At 36.8% G+C, this 24,294-nt stretch overlaps 2 protein-coding genes across 2 annotated transcripts; both read right to left on the reverse strand.

The window, feature by feature from the left end:
- Positions 1 to 10,633: 10,633 nt before the first annotated feature.
- Positions 10,634 to 11,467, reverse strand: Smp_161690 (hypothetical protein; the record flags this gene model as incomplete). The annotated part of the gene is made up of 1 exon (XM_018793786.1): positions 10,634 to 11,467. The coding sequence occupies one exon, from the start codon at positions 11,465 to 11,467 to the stop codon at positions 10,634 to 10,636; it is 834 nt and encodes a 277-aa protein (XP_018648264.1).
- Positions 11,468 to 14,579: 3,112 nt separating this feature from the next.
- Smp_072970 (putative tetratricopeptide protein) lies at positions 14,580 to 21,541 on the reverse strand. Its single transcript, XM_018793788.1, has 4 exons — positions 21,344 to 21,541; positions 21,137 to 21,310; positions 19,264 to 19,449; positions 14,580 to 14,979 (listed from the first exon to the last, which is right to left on the reverse strand). The coding sequence occupies exons 1-4, from the start codon at positions 21,527 to 21,529 to the stop codon at positions 14,788 to 14,790; spliced, it is 738 nt and encodes a 245-aa protein (XP_018648265.1). The 5' UTR covers positions 21,530 to 21,541; the 3' UTR covers positions 14,580 to 14,787.
- Positions 21,542 to 24,294: the final 2,753 nt, after the last annotated feature.

The following is a 24,294-nucleotide window of genomic DNA, read 5'->3' on the forward strand; positions in this document are numbered from 1 at the left end:
AATTTTCGAATTTTTTCTCGGATTATATTTTGTATCCCTGATCCTTTTTACCAACATTGACACAACTAATCCTACTACTTTAGTACTGATTACGTTAATTTGGTCTCGTTATACTGATGTGTAAAAGAACGACTTTCACTACAGCATATAACCAGTTGCAGCGAAAATGACTAAAGGTAAAAGACAAGCAAGCACATAAAAAGCAGTCCCAAACATATATTGTTAGAGGTAAATAATCCCATACCATTTTCAGTACGTTGGTATCTATTATGTTAGATATAAGCATACTACAATAGAAATCTCATTTAATTCACAAAATTTGGTGTATAAGAACGGATATGTATTCAATTTTAAAAAATAAGTGTAAATTGCCTCTAATTACATTAAAACACCTATTCAAACAAAAACTAGTGCAGTTTATTTGAACGGCTTGCATAAATACAAAAAAATACATACAGGTGTGCAAAGTAGCAACCGTAAAACCCGAGTCTGTAAGACACAAATGATGTGATGGGATAAAATCAGGTTTAACAGATAAAACTTAATTTATTGAATAGTGAGCAGCTTAAAAAGAAGATATCATTTGATCATTCTTAACACTTATTCGTGTTGTTCTCCTGTTAATGGTCCTTATATACTTACGTTATTTTGTTATAAAAGGCCCATCCTTCTGGTTAGCTGTATCACTTTTAATACTAAATATTACATTAACAAATCATACTAGCAGTGATAACTAATATCATTACCCACCAGTACAAAGTGAAGTATATAAAGTGGGGCTGGACTAAAAAAAACTAGCATAAACGGAAGTCTAAACTAATATACCACGGACTCAACTAAATTGACTATCACGAAACCTAAATGAGAAAGTTACATACCAACACGATAGTAGAAGTCCAGCTTTTCTTTCAGCGTACAGTCACTTAAATTGTCTCGTCGAACAACTGTCATATTGATTATCGGTGCGATAACTCCCAACAGACTGAAATAAGTGAGCTAACAACGGGATATCGACAATCCAAAATCAAAATATGTAAAATCAAATTGCGATGAATATATACGTTGAATAAACGTTGAAATTATTATATTCTGGGTCACTGTACGTAAAAAAGAAAAACAATTTGGAAGTAATCACCTTTTAGTTGTATTAAAATACGTTTTGTGATAAGTTAAGATTGGAAGCGACACACATTAGTGCACCTATAAGGCTAGATTACCGCCACTGGACGTTACCAAAAGCCTGGAGCCGTACACAAACATCAAAACAGCCCAAATAAATCAAAAGGTTAGTACAGGTTCATCACAAAGACAGTGGTTATAGGCCACAATTTCACATATTGCTTTCAATACATTCAATTTTTCGAATAAAATTCGTTGCAACTGACTTCACATTTTGTGAATACATTTGTCCCGGATTAACAAAAACTTTCTCATCCGAACACCGTACACCACTGTAAAATAGGACACAACCTAATTTACCGATTTTGGGGAAAATTTTATCAGTTTTGAGGAATTTTGAAGGAAATGCGATGACAACACCGAGATTTTAGGTTTCGGGGGAAAATCTCCAGAATTTTAGAAGAATTTCGGGTTTTTTCCAAAATTTCCCTATACGTTGTGGAAAACTACGAATTTTCATGACTTGAGGGGAAACCCCAAGATCTCTCTATGATCCGGATATTTGGGAACCAGCCCTCTATATGTCAATCACAATAACTTGGTTGTATCTTCAAGTACGATAACTATATTTTTATACGTGAGGTTTCATATTAAACTTCTTATCCCCAACTTTAAAGTTAGGGACAACGAATTAGCTATCTGAACTTCAAAATTATATAAGAAAATATCTCCACGGTTCAATTTGTTTATAGTAGCCTCATCAATTTCATCGCTGAGGCGCCCTAGAAAAAGCTCTTGATCTAAGCCATCTGTTAACGTTATACAATAGTAACACACACGTATGTAGTTTGAGCATTAACAAAATTCATTCAGTTGTTTTAAAATTGACAGTAGAGTACAAACGAATTCCAAAAAAATTTAGCCCTTAAAAGGTTACATAACATATACTGGTAAATAGAAGGTAGACACAAATATCAATAACCTCAGAAGATAGTAACGCACAAGGCACATACACCGCCACTTCAATAATGACCTAGTTCAGTTATCAGTTATTGTAGGTCGGTCTCCCCACTAAATCTTGACAACTTTTTTCTAGTGAAGATCCAGCCTTTCCTGAAAAAAATAAATCCATCAGTGAATTCACTTGGTTTTTGAGCCTATTGCCTTGGAAATTATTAGTTTTGGAGAGAGAAGAAAGACAAGACATGTAACACACAAACAGTTTGTAAATATCTAGATTGTCAATATTAGGAAGCATAGCCTTTGATAACAAGAAAGGTAAAAGGAACGAGTTCAGGAGTTTTAATCGTTCATTGTACGAAAGTTTGAAAACAGTCGTCCATAACTTAGTTCCCACACGTTGGACACTCGAGTATTCTGACGAAATTTTCTGCCTGACCATTAGAACAAGGTACTTGGGAACAGTGGTTGAATGTCTGCACCCTACATGACTCAGCTAGGTAGTAACTGTGTCTATAGCAAAATGACAGCGACTTTCAGTCGCCAATTCCATAGGAACTGCTTCTTGACCGAACACTTTTCTCAGAGCTTGGATAATGAAGTCAGAATTTGGTGAAGTTGTGAAAAATTTTTCAGGTCACTTGGAAAAAGCATCAATGGCAACAAGCGTATACCAGTGGCTGAGAAAGAGACCATAATAATCATCATGACAACATCAAAAAGAGATTAAGTAAAAACAAGTCCATTGTAATTCATAGAACACATAGTGCATAGCATATGCAACACTCTCAAGTGTCAATAAGCAGATGGAATATGACTTATATTAGGCCACCAACATCTGGGTCTTGCCAAGGGATTCTTGTTCTCTCTATTCTAATGTTCAAAATGAAGATCTTCAAGAACAAATTCACCTAAAGAAGAAATAACAACATTATCATTTCAATACAATATATCATCAGAAGTACTGTATAAGTCATCGTGCCCCGAGAAATGGACAGGAAATCTACGTTACAGATTAGCATTTCAACCTTCTCGTGTGACAATAATTATACAGCCAAAGTATCTACGAGTTTCCCCAATGAGATCTGGACATCTCACCTGTAAAGTTTGCACTAACAAACAGTCTATAGTATTAATGAATGTCGAGAAATGTGGTCGACATGTTGAATTTGTTTGGCACTCCTGTGTTGAATCGCAATCATAGGCACTCAAACAGACTCCATCTTCGAACCATACCAGTTCAGGAACGTACTAAGGATTTTTAAGGATGATAAATGAACTTTAAAGCTTGATGTCCTGTAAAATTAGTGAATTTCTTACACAATGAATATTTATGAAGTTGTAGAATTATCACGTAGTTCGTCATTAGTACCATTATAATAATAGACCTTAACCTTGCCCTGTGGATATAACATGATATGACTGCCTAATCTATAAGATTTTACGTGGAAGTCCCATCACTCACTCGCCTTGTCAAGTTCATCAGCAATATGGTGACTAGCGCTTCTAAATGACACACTTAGGCTGAAGATAGAACTATATATTTAATATGAGTGGGAGAGATAAGTCACACAAGAATGACCACGACTGCGAGGCAGAGCCATTCTATCCGACTGGTTCTCAAATGAATGCTTCCGCGTTCACTGGTATTTTCCTTTTTTCCGTGTTAGATGTCGAATATCTATTTTCTCAGTTGTCTCAAGGTGAGCTTTGGGGATTTTATGGTTAGAACCAATGCTACTACAAAGTTATTCGACGGCCCAAAACACAGCTAATGCTTCTTACTGAGTATGTGAATAACCTTGTTCACCAACCGTTTGTGTGAAACACAGATTGCTGATCTACGTTTCTGCTCCAAAACTGCACCAATACTCGCGGGTGATCCATCAGCAATAAATACAGAATGTAGATTGGGGGAGTAAGTTCAAAGAACATCATTGCCCTGAAGAAATTTAAATATGACTCTTGTTCCTTAGCCCACTTAAATGAATTGGATATCAAAATATTAAATAAACAATTAGCATGACAAGAAAAATTAGGAATAAAACGGAAATAGTATTGAAGAGTACCCACTAGTGAACGTAGATGTGCAAGATTTTAACGAGACGGTGCATTTGCCGGTAGAGATGGTCATTTCATATCTGGTCTAAAACCATAACCATCAACTAAGTACCCAGAACATTCAAAACTAGATACGCAAATTGAACACTTACTGACATTCATTGAAATATTCTTCCCAATTAAACGACGCGATTAAGCAATAAGTCTGTAGTCATGAACCACCTTATCAGAGCCATAAACAATGAGATCATTTTGATAGACTTTAAGAACTTCGAGATCACTGATGTCGTTATTTATCACATCCTGAAATACGGCTTGAGAATAACTTACAACATATGGAACTTTTAATTGAACAGGCCAAAAGAAGTTTTATTTGTTATCGAAACAAATGAAGATTGATCTAAAAGGATCCGAAGATAAACATTTTTTTAAGTCAACATTCGGGAACACGTTGAAACCATGAAGTCGATTTAGAATATCTACAGCTTCCAATATCGTTCACATTTGCTTCGACAAACGGGAGTTCATTGTTAATATTTAGTCACCACTTATTCTAGGTGTCTTGCCACCCAACTTGAAGGGCGTAACAATAAGTGTATACCATGCTAAAGACTGGATAGGCTCAATAATACGTTTCTCACACAAATCTTATGTACTGCTTCTTCAAGATCATAAGGGATTGTTTGACTTTTAAAAAAGAGTGAGTCATCCTGAGTTTTACGTTTAACGAGCTAAATTCTCATCACTCCATTGCGCTTAGCACAAACAGCCAACAGATCTCTAGGTGAAGCATCAAAATCTCACTGGGATATTACAAATATATTAATTTATTTATAACAATCTACTCAATGCTCAATTTATTCAAAATTATCAAATCAAGGCTTGATAGTGACACCTATAAAAAGTAAAAATTTCTGTGATCGATTGTACTTTTTGGGCTTATCGTGTATCTGTTCGACTTCGAATTGGATGTAAGCTCGGAGTGGTCTAGAATGTACTCATTAGTATTGGAACTATCAACTAAAACTGGGACAGACTCACTTGGTTCCTGGAATAGTATTTGATCAACATGTCGGTTGTGTGTGCTTAATCAATAATATCCAGAGTCCGAACCATAGATTTCCCAACACTATCCATTCCCATGAAATAGCGTGGGATCTTCATATCCGCAAGTTACAAATAATATGGCTTTATCTAAAACATATTTCTCACATTGACTATTGGATCTTCTAGAAGTGACTTCATGGGGAGGATTAACCACATCTGACACGATACCATATGAACTGTAATTACGCTTGAATTCACTTTGGAATTCTGCTCCACACTGCAGCAGTAAATAAATCCCCAAAATAAATATTTCTATATGTCTTCGACATTTGATTTTGACCACATTACTTTTAATGAACTTTTCGTGCCTTAAGGTAACCCTCGTGCTATTGATAGAAGAAACCAGAGAAGTAGTGAATAGGTCTTTATTTCGATCTTCGCACAGTCACAGTGGAGCGTGGGATTATCTGTTCAGACAAACAAAGGCTCTCAACATTCAATATAAGATAATAGGGAATATAACGCTTACAAAAAGTAAGGAAGTGAATGAATACTCGAACAATACTGTTTTAGCATATGCTTGGTTGTTTGGGGTCAACTCTTAACCAACCAACCCGAGCTGTTACATTAGCTTCCCCCTAGAATCGACTTCCGTATGAACGTCGGTTCGATTAACCTATCTATCGAAAACACCCTAGTTCTATTTCTCATCCCAAGGCGAAATTATCAACTCGCTCACTATTTGACTTACAATCAGTTACGACTAACGCTTTCAACGATAGTCCATGGATGTCTCTTCATTTACTAGCTTGTCATCTTATTTTGTAGCATGTGATCTTTTCTACAACTATCGCTGACGGTTTGCTGCGTGCTTTCAAGAGAAAGTGTGAGAATGTGAAATAAGAATATCTGAGGAAGTGCCGCGAGCGGGCTACCCAACGCCATGTTAGTGAGGTACGATTTTTCCATGCTCAGACCGGCTATCAGGTGTTTACTCACCTGCCTCTTGAGTCGCCCTCAAGTAAAAAGTAAAGAAGAGTCTACTTCAAAGGTAATGGTGAAAATCAAGCAAACCTGAAGAACTGCTCCACTGCCTGCATAAAACAATAAGATACGAAATGGAAATACATAAATGCAATTGATAATTGTTCGGTTCATGTAAGTGCTTGACCTCCAGAACGGATTGGTATTCTAGAAGGAAATAGACATAGTGTAGATATCTTGTGCACGAAGAACCACGAAAACAACAAAAAAAATACTCTTTTGTAATGCATATATGTAAAAGGGTGAACTTGCTAGAAGTTGGACTCTTTAACAAAATCGATCAAATGCATGACCTTGAGCCGGTGATGACCGCCTTTTACAACTAGGTGCGTAACCAAGGGTGCATCAGAGTAGTCCACAAAACGGAAACGAATATACGATTAAGAAGCAAAAAAAATTGTGTGGAGTATGCGGATCAAGTACAGTTGTGTCAAATACCCTTTTCTGGTTTGATTTAGGTATGCATGATATATTGAAGCAATATTTCGTCAATTCATCCAAGTAACGAATTGGTTTGCACCTCAGAAGTGTGTAAGTCCTATTACTCATTAGTATTATGAATGATTAGTCGATAAAAGGAAAAATTGCAGTCATTCCCCCGTGGTTTGATGTGGTCTAATGGCTAGGCACACGGTCCAGCATTCAGGAGGGCAGAGGTTCGAGTGCGTGGGGCCTGCGTTTTTGTTCACCAAAACCCCCTTCAATACGACGTTTGTTGGCCGTAAGTTGCTCAGATATGAGAGAAAAATAACAAGAGGACGGATTGATATGTCAAAGTGCCATATTGGAACAGTACAAGTTCTTTGTATTAATAATAATACTATAGAAAAAAAATGATGAGAACTTTAATAAGTACTTGACCATGGTTTAATCCAAAATGTTTTGTCTAAAAAAAAATAAACATATCTTCGACCGAAAAGTTTTAGAATTAGTTCATATGGTATATATGTATAGCCAGTCTACGTGAAAAATGTATACAGATATATAAGAAGTACAACCAACATAGTTAATTAACCAGAAAAAGAAATTATAAAACTCGCCTGGGTTGCTTTTTGAATTCGTTGTATTTGCCAGTGTTAGTTGTATGAGTTTGATTAAAATCCTCAGCCATCGTTTCGGAATACCTAGCTTATGTGTCCAGTATCAAAAAAAAATATTTAACATAACACTTATATATCAAAGGTAAAAGGTCTGGGGAGTTGTATGTGAGGCGGAATGAGGAAAAAAAATTATTTTTAAGTAGATGCAGGGTCTGATTAGCTACGTGGTTAGATTTTATCCTGCAGCCGAAACTGTCAACATCCTTGACTGACTAATCGGATGTGCCCAGCGAACCGTTTTAGTCATTTGTAAAGATTTATCATCTTTACATTTCGATTCCGTAATGGATTTGTCAGTTAAACGATCTAACAACACGTATGGTGGTTCATGATCTAGATAAGCCGGCTTTAGCCTATCAATACTTACTGTGTCGATGTTTCCATGTTTTTCTATCACGAAATATTTAGATTTTCTTGAGACGACTTTGAAAGGACCTTCAAATGGAGGACTGAGTGGTGCTTTTATTTTGTCACATCTTATCCAGACGTGCGTGCAATTGCTTAGGTCTTTAGGTATATATACGGCGCGCGATTGTTCACGAGTATTAATCGGCTTAAGTTTAGACATGTGGTCCCGTAGTTGATCTACATAATTTTCTAAATTAAGTTTTTGACTGTTAGTATTAGGGTTAATAAATTCACCTGGTAGTCTCAGAGTTGTTCCGAAAACCAGTTCCGCAGCTGAACACTGTGCGTCAGTTTTGACAGACGTTCGTATTCCCAACATAACTAACGGTAGGAATTCTGTCCACTGATTGGGGTTTGAGTGAGATATAAGGGCGGTTTTTAGCTGACGGTGAAAACGTTCTACCATCCCATTAGCCTGAGGATGATATGCAGTGCAGCGTATCCTATTGGAGCCTAGAAGTTTAGCCAAGTTATTAAATAGTTCGGATTCGAATTGCGCTCCTCTATCCGTCGTTATTGTTATGGGTGTACCAAAAATGGTTACCCAGTTCTGCATGAAAACTTTGGCTACTGTTTCCGCTGTGATGTCCGCTATCGGGATGGCTATAGGGAATCTGGTAAATCGATCTATGCATGTAAAAAGATAATTAAAACCGTTTGAACGTGGTAAAGGACCTACCAAGTCGATATGCACATGGGCAAAACGTGCATCTGGTTGCGAGAAAACACCTATGGGTGAATTTGTGTGACGATTTATTTTTGATTGTTGACATGCTGAACACTCTAACCCATTTGTGTACATCCTTCTGTAAATCCGGCCATATATATCTGGCATTGATTAGTTTTGTTGAAGCTTTTGCGCCAGGATGAGACAAAGAATGAAAGTTATTATATATCAACTTTCGCATACTTTTGGGAACGAAAGGTCGCGGCATTGCCTTAGTCGTGTCACAGTAGATTAGAATACCATCGACAGGTGATGGGAACTGTTTTAAATTAAGACTTGAATTGTTTGTTTTAAGCAGGTTTTGTAATTCTAGATCCTGCTCTTGTTCGTTTCTCAACGTCTCGAAGTTTACTGTAGACTGCTGTAACATGTTTATTTCTAGCCTAGATAAAGCATCTGCCGCCTGATTGTCCTGACCTTTGACATGTCGGATATCGCTTGTGAACTGTGATATATAGTCAAGGTGTCGGACTTCTCGAGGTGAGTATTTATCAGCTCTCGCTTTTAGTGCATTCGTTAGTGGTTTGTGATCCGTAAAGACTATAAATTCCCTGCCTTCTAACATGTGTCGGAAGTGTTTAATGGTTAGGTAGATTGCAAGAAGTTCTCGCCCGAAGGTAGAATACCTTGTCTCTGCTGGAGCGAGTCTTTTTGAGAAGAAAGCAATTGGTTTCCAGGCGTTTTTAACCAGTTGGTTAAGGGTACCGCCTACTGCTTTATCTGAAGCATCCACCATCAAAGCAAGTGGGGAAAGAGAATTCGGATACATCAACGTAGTTGCTTGAGCTAATTTATCTTTAAGCTGTTTAATAGCTTCGACAGCGTCAGAAGACAGTTTGAATTCTTTTGGTTTTCCTTTTAGTGAATCTGTCAAAGGTTGCATTAATTGTGCACAACCTGGTATGAATCTGCGATAAAAGTTAATTAGACCTAGAAAACTTCTCAGTTGTGTTAGAGAACTAGGTATGGGGTATTGTTTAATGGTGTCTACTTCTTTTTTGATCGGTCTAATCCCTTCTGGGCTTATTGTGTGACCGAGAAATTCTAAAGCTTGAACACCGAAAACACACTTTGATGTATGTTTATTCCATGTTCATCCAGTCTTTTAACACTGTTTTTACATGCTGTTCGTGTGATTGCAAATCGGGGCTGGCAATTAACAAGTCGTCTATATACCCCTGCGCAAATGGCATATCTCGAAGTAGATTGTCTATGAATCTTTGAAATGTCTGTGCCGCATTTCTCAGGCCGAATGGCATGCGTACAAACTCGAATAAGCCAAAGGGTGTTGTAATAGCTGTCTTGGGGATATCTTCATCAGCCACTGGGATATTGTGATATGCCCTGACTAAGTCAATTTTAGTGAATATGTTCATACCCTGTAAACCGTTTGTGAAATCTTGGATATGCGGTATTGGGTACCTATCTGGTACGGTTTGACGGTTGAGGGCTCTGTAATCCCCGCACGGTCGCCAGTCACCTTCATTCTTCGTTGGGACCATATGCAAAGGGGATGCCCATTGACTATCAGAGGGACGGATAATACCCAGTTGTAGCATATAATCAAACTCGGCCCTAGCGATTTTGAGCTTGTCTGGTGCTAGTCTCCTGGGTTTTGCAAAAACCGGTGCACCTTCGGTTTTGATAGTGTGACTTACTTTTAGTTTGTCTTTAGAAGGCTGTGGGTTTGGTTTAGTTAAGTTTGGAAATTCCGCGAGTATATCTTGGAATTTCGCTGTTGTTACTGGAGGGGTTTGAATCAAGTTAAGAGAGCTGATGTGACTTTCTTTGCCTTTTGTGTAATACGAAGTTTCTTTTAGTGTTAATCGCCGTTTCTTGGTGTCAACTAGAAATTCGTATCTCTCTAGAAAGTCCATCCCCAGTATTGCCAGATCTAAGTCGGCTACCGTGAAAACCTAAGGGAATTGCCTCCTCAACCCCAAATCTAGGGTTAAGTTTTTCTGCCCAAATGTCGCAATTTTAGTTTTATTTGCAGCTTGAAGTGTAATTGATGATGTTTCTCGACTAATCTCAGTTTTATTTTGAGGGATGATGCTAAGAGCAGCGCCAGTATCCACCAAGAAATTCAAGCCAGAGTTTCTGTCTCTAACATAAAACAAGCGACTGTTTAGGCGCCCCTCCTCAGTCGTCGCGACCTGGGGAGGGGTTACTCGTTTCCCGCTGTCTTAGAATTATGCTTAGGCCAGGCGCATGGTTGCATGCACTTGGTTGAGTTGACACCAAACTTCCAGTGGTACCAACAAAACTGCCCAGGTTGTCTGGACATTTGTGACTTGGATCGTGGTCGTTGTGGTGACCTGCTCCTGTTTCTATGACCCATTTGCATTCTGGTGACAGCCTTAGTGAGACTCTTAACACTCGCAATGAGTCCTTCTATGACGGGGTCTTTTGCTGATTCTACTTTTTGTGTGTGATTTATTGTGCCTGGTCCAGTTGGAGGACCTCTCTCCATTATTCTATCGGCTATACGCGCTAAATGAGATAATGAGGTTTCAGGATCTTGTGCATCCAAACAGTGTTGGACGTAGCATGGGAGAGCTTGTATCCATCCTTGTTTTGGGACTGCTTCACCCACTGTGTTATCACCCATTAACACTTGGAGGTGACGCAAAAACTGTGACGGCGACCGATCACCTAGTGTTTCACCTTGAAAAAGTCTTTGGATTCTTTGACTATCTGATAATGATAAACGGTTCATTATCTCTCGTCTTAAGATGGTGTATGGTTGTGGTGATGGTGGATCTAAAATCAAGTCACAGACTTCTTTGGCGACTGAAGGAGGAAGGATAGAACACAAGTCTCTATAGCGAATCCCTTCAGATTTGATATTGTGTCTCGTGAAATAATGCTCTAGTTGAGCAAACCACAACTCAGGATCACTACGATCAAATTCTGGAAGTCGGGATTTCGTAGTCATAACAGTGTCTATCTCCACTGGTGACAAATCCTCCAGATTATGGGTTTCTATTGAGTCTGACATGAGGTATGTGACAAATATAGCAATAAAGTTAGCACGAAAAATGGTTACTATAACACGAATAACTTAAGATAATACGGAATAAACTAGTTACATACTGAACTTAGTTTACGGATAATCAGCTCTACTTTTACGATTAAGTAAAAAAAAAATTAATAACAGAAATGAGGTTAAATTTGTGTTCAAAAAGGGCTCACCACTTTCGTGCCTTAAGGTAACCCTCGTGCTATTGATAGAAGAAACCAGAGAAGTAGTGAATAGGTCTTTATTTCGATCTTCGCACAGTCACAGTGGAGCGTGGGATTATCTGTTCAGACAAACAAAGGCTCTCAACATTCAATATAAGATAATAGGGAATATAACGCTTACAAAAAGTAAGGAAGTGAATGAATACTCGAACAATACTGTTTTAGCATATGCTTGGTTGTTTGGGGTCAACTCTTAACCAACCAACCTGAGCTGTTACAAACTCACCTAGCTGAAGACCCTCGGTCATGCATCCGTACCAGATCACGAGTGGGAACGCCGTGCTCAACTTCTCCTGCAATCGCTAGCCAGTTCATATCAGTCACTTCTCGATACATTGATAATCTATCAAATATATCTTCGAACCTCGTCGCTTTTGATTTTTGATTTCACTAGGTGACCAGCATTAAATTATAGAAGTTGTTACTGGTTAAAGTGTAGTCAAACTACAAAATACCTGCGGCATTTTCAACACTTATCAGGCTTTTCACCAGAAATAAATGCATAATGAGGATAAATAACATTTGATATACTTCCGAAGCATTTTCCAGAAACTTATTAGGAATCTAATTAAATAATAATAGACCATCAGTAAAATCAACATCGATCAAGTTTGCATTAGATTTCCGATCATGATATAATTCATTTGATATATTTTCTTCATTTTTATCAGAATTTCCATCAAAAACATGTGAATTATTAGAAAAACCTATATTTGGTAAAATAGCATCGGAAATATGATAAGAAATTAAGTCATTAGAAACTTTTGCCTCACAATGATTTCGAGTTTCATTTGATACTCCTGTACTCATTGTGCTGCTCCGATTATTTTTGAATACGAGTCCCTTCAGCTTCCTCGACAAATACCACGCGAGAAAAATAAGTTTGTTGTGGCTGGAGTTTAATTTCAGAGTTATGAACGGCTATCAAAGCTTCATTTAATTCTGGACTGAAATATGACTCCATACTGCCTGTGTCAACAAAACAGTCATGGAATGAACCAAATGAGGTATATAATAGCTTCTGAATATGGAAATTACCCTCCGAAATCGTGGACAAAGACGAATGATCGTTAGAAACATTTAAGTTAATAAAAGCAGAACTAAATAGTTCATTACTCGAGGTAAAATGAACAGCAGCTTTACGGACCGATTTGATGTGTCCAATTTTACCACAATTGAAGCATTTGGCATGTCAAGATACACATGAATTATGTGAGTGAATTTCGCAACAGGATAAGCATTTACCAAAACTGTGTCCACCTATATAAACCGCTTTACGATTCTTTGTCCAATTATCTTTAATATTTCCACAAGAATACAAATCCTTTTTTAACAAATGCGAGCTTAACGACTCTAAGTGTATATCTCACCGTGACAGCTAGGTAAAGTACTGGAAATTTCCACTGGCTGGAGATCAAGCTCATTAACTGCCTCACAGTTATTACATGGTGTTTTAATTTATTGGATTGAACTCTTAGATCTCTAGAAAAAATCCCTTCTTGGTTTTGGAATATTTATACCGTCAATCATCCGATCAAGAAATTGAATCTATAGTTAGGTTCCCGAATTGCTCTTGTGGAGTAAAGTCTTTAACTTTCCGATCATTTTGTCACACTATTTTATGGAACTTTGATCTCTCTCTGGATTCAAAGCTAGCACACTGAACATGAACAAGTAGCGATTCCTTGAGTGATTCATGTGAAAATGAAATTAGTTTCTCTGGAAAAGCCAGATTCTTTAGCCTGCTATGAGCTTATTTGCAGATGAACGTCAGGAGGCAAGCTGTGAATTTACCATTTTTATTAACTTTTCTAGTTCTGCACGAGATTTCGAACCGTTACATGCAGTCTTCAAAGTCATCCCCACTCCAAGTGATATCTGAAAGATCCACTTCGAAGGTTTTGTATGTGGAAATCCCTCCACGCATACATTTGCAACTTGTTCTTATTGGTTTCTTTAGTTGAAAATTTTGTTAGTCTTTCTGATTTCATTTGAGATGGTAATATTTGTATTTTATTGTAGTTTTTATTTTTCTTACGCATTCACTGCGTTTCCATGTTTCTTTCTGAACTGCATTTATGTTGTTTTAGTTTATACTTAGTCTTCACATGGCCACGCGTATACAGCCACCATCAGGGAAGTCCTAATCACTGCCATCTCGTGGCATTACTGTTTACGAAATTGAGAGGACGGAAAGTCAATGTTTGGCGCTTTAACCGGGTCGGTGGACACGGAGGGTTCACCAAGGTGATTGGGAAACCCTGATTCCAAACCAATGGTGCACATGAACTCCAGGATGCTGAGGGAACAAATGGTGGATGAACCTATTGTTGGTCACCGGTTACCTTAGGACTGCATCTGCTGAAGTTGCTCCACTGCCTTGTGGATTAAACCTTTAGGTCGAAGGCCCCGGATGTTGCCCCCTAAGAAAGCCACCTGCTTCGGTATAGGCACCCAGGCAGTACCACAGCCCACACGTAAATCAAGTGACTTGTATGGTGCCCCCTTGTGCCAATATTTCTGTTTAAATAAACAAATGAAATACTCAGAGCACTAAGTTGGAACTTGAATACAGGTCAAACAAAATCACTACTCAGTATATTTATTCATCTATCTCCATCCAGTCCACTGACAGTTTAGCAAAACTAAAATATTCATTCTAAGCTACCTAATGACTATCTACTGGAATATAACAACAGTCCAATTCTAAGAAATTCTGATGCGTCGTCAAATTGTGCTTGTACGGCAGTAAACTATTAAGTTGGTGTTCATCATATTATTTCTGGAAAAACAAAGCTAATTTAATGAATAGAGAATTACAATCTAAGTGTAAAGTGGACACTGATACGTAAATGGTAAGCAAATATGCATTTTTAAAATTTCTTTATTTGTTGAAAAAATCATACGTAGAGTGACTTCGCTTAATTCACCTCACAAATGGAATTACAAAATGAATAAAGAACAAATAATACAGAAACAAAATGTCACAACAGTTGCTGTATTGAAATCTCGTGAAAAGTGGAAATATACCGATTAAAAACAAACAAAGCCATGGGAGTATTTTTTTACAAGTGTTCACTGAGGTGAGGGTGCAGCATTTTGAACAAAATTTATGGAATAGCCTTCTGATTCAGGATTTTTTTGTACTTTGAAATTGTCAGTTGACAGACCAAAAGGTTTTAAGATCAGATTACCTAGCTGCTTCAATTGACCAAACATTTCCTCCTTCATTTTTTCATTTTGAATACGGATACGCTCCGGAAGGGTCTAGAAATACACAAAACAAGAATGGGTTGCAAAATAAATAGAAACATTTACTATCTGTTACATAAAGTTTGTATAAACCAATAAAACTCATATAAGTTTGAGGTGAACTAATCATTTACACAGACCTGATTTCAGATAAGAATCAAACTGGATACTATAGTCTTTTGATCTCTCCAGCTTACAAAAAATTGTTTACTTTAACATGATATATATTTGAGAACTTCAGTATTTAGTGTATTTTTAAATTGAAATTATACGGTTATTGGGCTCATTTTGTGAGGACTGAGAATAACTGACTACCTAAAAGAATTAAATGGAAATGTTTTTGAACGGGAGACCCTACGGTTACTAGCTACTGCCCTAGTGTCTAGATACATTTCTACACTAAAAACATCTATAACGAATCCATTAAGGTGCAACAAAGTAATTTAAGGTATTCAGTATTTTTGCATGTAGTATGATGCTAACCATATCTCGTTCAAAAACGCTACTGATAACACTCTATTATCGAAAATTGAATTTGGTTCGACATATAGATCAAAGTTGTATGATTGTTTGATTTTATTACTTTAATTAAAAATATGAGTAGAAGATATTGATTACAGTATTTACACCGATTAGGGGTAGAATATTAAGAACCACTATATAATCAGGTTAATCCCAGAAAAAGCGTAGAAAAAATAAGATAGAAATATTTATCTATGCTTCAGACTAAAAAAACTGGAAAAGAAGCTGTTTTGATGCAATTTTTAATCATTAGTTATCAGTGCTAAAAGAAACACTGTCAATGAGATTCGAAAAAAAGGTATGAAGGAATATGTTCTGGATACAGCTTTTGTGAACGCTGTCCAATAGATAACATAACACATAACCTAACTCTGAAGATAAATAAATAAACATACTGGGGTAAGATGCTATAATGACAGCTCCAAAGACAGAAAAAGACCAAATAAAGGATGTAATAACTAGTCTGTAACCTGTTAATGAGCTTTTTATTTATTTATATTTGAGAAGAAATGGAAATATTTTGAGATGTTTAGTATTAACACAAGTATCAAAACTAAACACTTTTATTTATTTGAAAAAACTTTGTAAATCTTTTTACATATAAAATTATTTTATTTGCTATATGATTGGAATTCGAAACTGCGAGTTTAAGCGGTGAAAGCTCAAGCGAAAACGCTTTTCGCGTTTTTGATTTTTTTAATTGATCCTTAGAAGGTTTTAATAAACCAAACGTTTTTCCGCAAACTCTCAAGCAACTGTAAGAAAGTGAAATTCAAAACCAATAGACACTTTCATTCACAATGCCGTAGGTGTGCACACTGTTTGTCCCCCCTGAAACCGTGAGATTAAAATTGCTTTATATCTTTCTTTCTACGAACTAACTCTTTCTTCCTGTACTATATCTTTATACACAATCTTTCTTTTACATATTACTACCACTGAAGTAACTACTTCTATGAATTTGGTGTACATCTTTTTGTGCTAATGAGATGTGGCAAATTGGACCGATACATACATGTGCCTAGTCCTACGTTGTGGCTGATTGACTCATAATAGAATATTTTAAAAAACCAAAATTAATTGACTTTAATATAAAAACCTATGAAAAAAGAAAATCTATTAATCAGGATCAATTTTCAGTTATCTTAAGTATACGATACAAACTATAACTCTTTAGCCATATCTATCAGTTTTAGAAGCAATATTAAACTTATATTACTTCCAGCTCTCAATCTTAAGCAAATAAGCAACAGGAACGAACTAATCGATCTATCTTCATAATATCACATAGACAGACAGATAAATTTTTCACCAATGTGTTCTATGAAAATGACAGCATTTGAACTCCTATAAAAATAAATTTAGTGCTCATAAATAGAGATTACGTCTACAAAGTCAAATGAATAATGACATATCATCTGAAAAATCAAAGTTCATTAAAATTGAAGTATGAAGAGGTCAATTTGGTAATTAGAATGCACATATATGAAAACAGCTTCAAAAACAAACAAAGTATTGGTTTGTTATTGCTACATAAACATAACGACACAAATCAAATATTGGTGAGAAGTGATATATCACCAAGTATCAAACTATTTAACGACTTTTACAGTCAGTAACAACAAAAATGTAATCAACATAATCTAAAATAATATAATACCCAATTTTAGGTTTATGTACTCAATTTAAAACCACTTTTTGTACCGTAATAGTAATTCTGGACTATCTACAGCAAAGTAAGGGCTTTTGTTTTGTAATCTAATGATAGAAAGTCAGGTATTTTGACGTATATATCATATCCTCGTCAGAATTATTCAACTAAAGGACAATCAAGAAGATTGAACAAAGGATTGCATGATCACAACTGTGCTCTCTGTTTTTCATGAAAATGGGTCTAATGCACAAAAGTGCCAGATAAAATAAACGTGATTAGGAATAACATAACATACGATCCATCGCGATCCGACGATTGAAATTTTCAGAATACCAGACAATCTTCTATTCAACATAACCCCAAACAATAAGATATACCCTAGAAAATATTTTAAAATCCCAATTATGCATAAACGATTTATCGTACGAACAAACACTAAATCGTCGGAAAGAATGTGCTAACAGTTTAAAATACACTATAGAAGTATTCTACTATATTGTTTTTAGTGTGTTTTGTAGTGTGCAACCAAATGATCATTAAGGTGGATCAGTAGAAGCTTACATTATTCCTGAAAGCAAACGACAAACGATACCTTATATATATATATATAGTTATGAATTCCTAATAATTTTAATTCATAACTTATACAATTATACAACAGAGCTATATAGTCACAAGGCACGACTATTTCTAAATCTAGGAAGATGAATAACTGACACATTCGGGATGCAAAACGATGAGACACATTTACCCAACTGTAATTATGGAATAATAAAGGGTACAACAACGGTGATAAACCAAAAGGAAGCTAATATCTAGTAGTTTTGAATAAACTGAGCATTGGGTAGATTGTTATAAATAAATAATATAATAATAATATAATAAGAAGTGGCTTACACTGAGTCACGAAACGTCAAAAAATCTAATTTTTCTACCCATTGGGATATTACAAATATATTATTTATTTATAATATCCAGTAGCTTATAAGAAGTCACAAAACAACTTTCAAAAAATGTAAGACATTGATTTTGCGTGCTATCGCGTTTCTCAACTTCGACACTTGCATAAAACTGACAGTTTTAGTGCTAAATTCATAACACACATACCATCGGTTCTGCTGTTTATAACAGTAGAGGGATAACCAATCTCAGAAATATGAACACCCAACTTGGGTCATTTTCAAATATGATTCGAGATAATGGAGTTTCTTTTATATAGATTAATACAATATAAACAGATTTAACATGATAAGAACTATAGGAAAGTAAAACTTGCTTTGCAGGAATAAACAGCGTTAGGTCAGTCAAAAGAAATTAATGAAACTGAGGAAAAAAGTATGTGATTATGTTATATTTAGGACTAGGGAGAGGACAAAGAGTGCGTACGTTTGTGTGACTATGTCCAAGTTACAAGTTTAGGTTTATAAGTCAACAGATTATGAAAACCTTGCATACTCTAGTCAGAAAATTCAGGCTTTTCTACAAAGGCAAGATTAACACTAGTTGGCTTAGTAAGGTGATATCATTACTTGGTCTAGTCACCCTTACGCACTTTGTAACTCTTCTTGATACCATTCTACGTAAAATGCTGAAGTAGGTGGTTGTAGAGAATGTATAACCAACCACCTTAGTAGATGTAAGTTGGTAGCCGCTTTAACCAACTAACCACCTTTTACAACAATAATTTGACGATACTCATGAATAAATATTTGCAATAAAAGCATGTCTACTCAGATTTTACAGCCTCCAAATAATACAGAATAGACTTCTGAGTAGCATACTGACTGTTTGCAGACAAACGTTTTGCTCGCAACACGTTAATCGTAGCTATCACTCACGAACCCACATTCAGAAAACATTTGGAATGGTGGATTTAGAACATTGAACTATGTCACTTTCGAAAAACCCGCGAATAACATTTAGTGAGTGAAGTTAACTGTTACCCTCCAGTTGAACATACATCTTTTGGTTAGTTTGAAATTCTAATCCTCACTAACACAAAATATCTAGGTTACTACCAAACGCTACGAATTAAATTAAATTCCCTGAAAAAGACATTGAAGACAGTAACGTAACTAATACAAAACAGTGGAAAAAACCGTTAGAATGAGTAGAAAACTTACAGCACACGCATGACGGGCTTTTTGATTACCCGGGTCTAACCGTAAAATTTTTTGATAGTCTTCAAGTGCGTCTGACAGTCTGTCCTTGCTTTCCAACAAAGTGGCACGTCGCTCCAAGCATTTGACGTAATCTGGTTGTAAATTCAATGATTCATTACAGTCCAAGATTGCTGCTTCGGGAGAATCCTACTTTTTAAAGAAAGAAGTTTAGCTAAGCTAACAAACAAGTTCAAATATTAGTTACTTCAACTAGTTATTAGAAACAAACAGATGAGACCAAAATTTTGAAATTTCAACCCATTTGAACTCATGAAGTACTAACAAAACCGTACAAAATTTCCCTACCATGAAACTGTTTTATGACTCGTCTAATTTATCCTGACTTACTCTACAGGATTAGTTGCGTGCTTTTTACTTAACATACCTCAAACGATTAAATAACCGGTTTGGACTTTCACTATATTTAAGCTTTTTATGGAACAAAGATATCCATGTAGCCAACGTTTACACTTTTTGTCAGAATGAGAGCTGCAAACAGATCAATCGCTTATTCTATGTGCGTGCTTCTTCGAAATAAATGTTTGGTCTATCAATTCTTAGCAAACTGCGAAAAGCAGACTTATGTGACGTTTTAGAATCCTCCTGATCTACATGAAATATCCTTACAAACTCTATAAAGCACACAATGTGGCGTGACGGTTCCAAAACAAAAATAACGGGTTAGCTTTAGAGTTAACTATACAGTACATATTTGAGGATAACATGGTCAATACAACCAGGTCAATATGCTGTCCTGATCCCAATATCGTTTTATATTATCTACAAAATGTTGGGTTAGTGTGAACAACCCTATAATACGATTGTGGAATGAGGTAATTTGTTACCTATAGCAGGTTTTTGGAACATAAAATAGGACTCTATGAAAAGGATAATTCAGGAAAGCACAAGATAAAAGGCACCTGCATGGATCCCTATAGTCAACAAATGTTCCCCTCAAAAAAACTACCTGCGAACATGACCGAACCATGAGTATCTTTTCTTATTTGTATAAAACCACAAAATCGTTGTCTATTAACAGTTTACGTAGATTTATAATTGTATAACCACTCAAATAAGACAAATTCTTATATGAGTCCTTAAAAAACTATGGTTTCAAGAGACAAAATGATGTTCTCACATCGATGAATTAGTATTGTGCATTCCTTGATCCGGAAACGGAACACCTACGTATAACCCGGCAAGGTCGATTGACTAGATATAGATATATCGTAATATAATTATCTACGCACAAGTTATTTACCAGCAACTGTTATTTACTGACTAAACAGGCTGACATTTGTTGCTTTGAGGAACCCATACAAGGTGGTTACACCGATAAGGCAGAAACTTCTTGAACATCTGGTTCCAATCCACAGCAACTAACTTGGTTTAAGAGAACGAGTAGTATATATGACTTAAAGCTGATTATGTAGACTAGCACTTAAAGCATAGGCTTTATAAGAACTCACGCATTTTGTATATATATTGCTAGTCATAATCACACCAATCCAGGTTTTGATCACGAACGATTAGGTATTTGGTGAGACAAAAAGCACATTCGTAAGTTTGAATGGAATGAAAAGGAACGTAGTTTATCATGTTAGTATGAGTAACTTAGCGAATACTACTTCAAATTTGTACAGAATAAATGTGGTTGAGTACTTATAATGACCATAAAAGATACATGTAAGATAAATTCCTTTGCAAAAAGAACAAGACAAATTATAGTCATACTCTGGTAATTAAGATGCAAAACTTATAATAACTATACAGCGATTCATTTCGATTATAAAAGAACAAGGTGAAGACGCACAAAGAAATGTAGATAACTAACCAGTTTAATATGACATGCAGCTCTATTGGCATAAATCACAGAGCGTTCAACGCCACATTTAAACGGACAAAGGTCAAGAGCTTCCGTGTATTTCATTAAAGCCTCATTAAAAGAGCCAGACTTAAAAAAAGCATTTCCCTTATCTTTTGTGGCAACTGCAATATCCCTTCGTTCCTAACCTAAATATTATAACAATGAAATTCAAACCTCAATTTCTTGAACCGTTAGTGATTCTTCTTCTAGTTTTTTGTCTTCAATTGTTTTCTCTTCTCCTCCATTATTTTCCGAGAATGTGTCAAAGCTTACAGCCTCTTTAAAATCTGTAGAGGATTCTGGTGGTGAACCTGGAGAGAAGTCCTGGGCATCAACAAACTCATCCGAACATGAAGACATGTGACCTTCAGCTTTGATACGCGCCAAGGTTATTTCCAGAATCCCGCAGTCAACCTTCGGTCTTCACCAAAATAGATATTAGGTTGGTAAATCTCTGTTAATCCTGACAACTCTTTTTCCAGTGAAGGTCCAGCTTTTCCTTGAAAATATTTACTGATGGAGCCGATACCACTTGTTCGGGTAAGGCGTTCCAGTCATTGACCATTCGGTGAGAAAAACAGGACCTCATTTTGAGTTTATTCGATCGAAATGTGTGAACCTTCGTGCTGCGACCTTGGAGATAACCAGTGCAGGAGGGAGCAACAAGATAAAAAATATTAACACCTTAATCATAATTAAAGATACCAAATGCTAGTAAAAGGTCCCCTCGTTTCTTACAATACGACAAGGGGAAGAGGTTTAGGCGTTTTACATGCTCAAGGTAAAGCAGTTCAGTTAGACCCTTCACTAATTTCGTTCCCACGCATTTACCACGCTCAAGTTCGTTAGTATCCTTTATCAGACATGAGCTAGCTGCTTGGATACAGTGCTTCAAGTGTGGTCTTACATAGGTGGAATATAAAGTTCCAAACATCTCGTCAAAGCATTTGAATGCTCGACGAAGTGACTGCAACGCTCGATAACTTTTGACATCAGCTGCTTTGCAGTGTGTAGTTGTTTTTAAGTCATGACTTTTTATTATTCCTAAGTCTTTATGTTAGTGAACACGTGGAAGAGATGTACCATCAATTGTATACTGGTAACTATTACCGTGCCTGATGTGCATGATCACACTTTTCCTAGAACTAACTTCTAAGCCCCAACATTGAGACGATCTAACCAATTCGTCTACGTCAGCTTGGAGATCAAAATGATCAGCCTCACTTCTTATTGTTCTCCAGATTTTGGCATTGTTTGCAAACAATAATGTCAACTACCTAAACGATCGCGGTAATTCATTAACGTAGAGAAGGAAAAGTAGGGGGCCTAAGACGATACATTGGGATAACTCCACTTTTGACAGGCTTCCATTCAGATAACGTTACACTCTGTCTGCAGTCACATAAGAAGTTTCCTATCCATTCCTGTATAGCACCCGTTATTCCGAAGCTCGAGAGCTTCTGCATAAGACCCTTATATGAAAACTTAATAAACGCTTAGCTAAAATCTATGAATATCACATCGACAGACAGGCCGTTATCTAGGGATGCTGTCCAATCCTCTATCGCAACAAGTAAGTTACTCAAGGATGAACGCTTGTTACGAAACACATGCTGCTCGGGAGTTGACAGATTGTACGAATCCATGTGACTTAGTAACTTAACTCGAATTATCTTTTCAAGTAACTTAACGATTATGCTGGTTAGGCTGACAGGTCGGCAGTTAGATACGATCCGTCTCTGATCATCCTTAGACATAGGACTAACTATAGCGGCTTTCCAGTCTCCAGGTAGTTGAGCGAGTGAAAGGGAGCGTCGCGAGCGGTCTTGAAATAATGTCCGCAAGCGACGACAGCAGGCATCGATGTAACCCATCGGGGCCCGGTATCTTACAAGGTCTGAGGCTAGTTACCAATGGGAGGACAGCTTTCTCAGTCATACGTACAGATCCTATGGCTGGTCCCTCTGTGTAATCCGGACAATTAGTTGTAGCACTGCACGCAGAGTAGACTTCACTAAAATAGTTTGAAAAGTCTCAGCTTTTGCTAGATCAGATTCAGCTAGTAAATCTGAATTTTCGTGTAACAGTAACACATAAATAGCATCACTACGTTTTTTTCACCGCTTAACGTACGAAAATAATCGCCTCAGACAAGTACGGCTATCATATGTCCACTGTCGTTCGTAGGTGGTATGGGGTTTAGCTATAGTCTTTTCGCATATATTCCGGATTTTTTTATATTTGCACTTAAATGATGTCTGTCCTGTTGACAAGAATAAGTCCCAGAAGGGTTCCCTGCGCTTCAACAACTTCCGGGTTTCCTCATTAATCCATGGAAGGCAATGTGATAGCTTACGTGTTGACCATGGGATAAACGGTTGTGTTACGGACTCCAATTTAGCCTTGAACTCATTCCATTCGTCTTCGATCGATCAGTCAGCATTGACTGACGAGTCACTCGAGATAGCAAAGTCTCTGATTGCCGGGATATTAACTCTCCAGATATTAGGACGGGGTGAGGCAGATGCAAATTCTATGCCATGTGTCCGGAGCTTAAAGGTCAGTACAAGGTGATCACTATTCACTAGTAGGGGAAGGTGTTGAATGTCGACAACATCTTCACAGTGGTGTGTGAGGACAAGGTCCAGCAATGATGTGTCATGTTCCAAGCCAATATGTGCCGGTTTTGCTAAAGATTGTACAAGTGCACACTGAATAGTTGTTGATAGAAGTTCGCTTTCGAAACCCGCACCTGAAACTGTGAATTCTACCCAGTTGATATGTGGTGTGTCGAAGTCTCCAATGATGAGACAACATTCTGTCTTACTCTGAGAACAGATGTGTCTAATGATAAAGTCGTCAGCAGGACAACACGGACTACGATATATTCCTCCTACAGTTACTAACCCGTTTCTAGATCTAATTGTACAATATACTACCTCACATGTACCACTAACATGCGCCTCCAATATGACCGATTGTATGTGAAAGTTTTCCCTAACACATAACATTACGCCTCCTCCCTTGCGACTTATAACTCTATCACTTCCGATACAGATGTAGTCTGAGATTATGGGAGAACAGTCTATATCTACAGTAAGCCAAGTGTCTGTGACAACAGTTAT

Source organism: Schistosoma mansoni, chromosome 1, assembly GCF_000237925.1.
Source record: "Schistosoma mansoni strain Puerto Rico chromosome 1, complete genome".
NCBI lineage: Eukaryota > Metazoa > Platyhelminthes > Trematoda > Strigeidida > Schistosomatidae > Schistosoma > Schistosoma mansoni.

Bases quoted from the DNA above. Each gene is read 5' to 3' on its own strand.
- Smp_072970 (XM_018793788.1), bottom strand. From the start codon at position 21,529: ATGTCTTCATGTTCGGATGAGTTTGTTGATGCCCAGGACTTCTCTCCA. The intron at 21,311-21,343 runs GTTTGAATTTCA...TATTTAGGTTAG, and splicing joins TAACGGTTCAAGAAATTGAG to GAACGAAGGGATATTGCAGT. The intron at 19,450-21,136 runs GTTAGTTATCTA...TTTAAAAAGTAG, and splicing joins CTGCATGTCATATTAAACTG to GATTCTCCCGAAGCAGCAAT.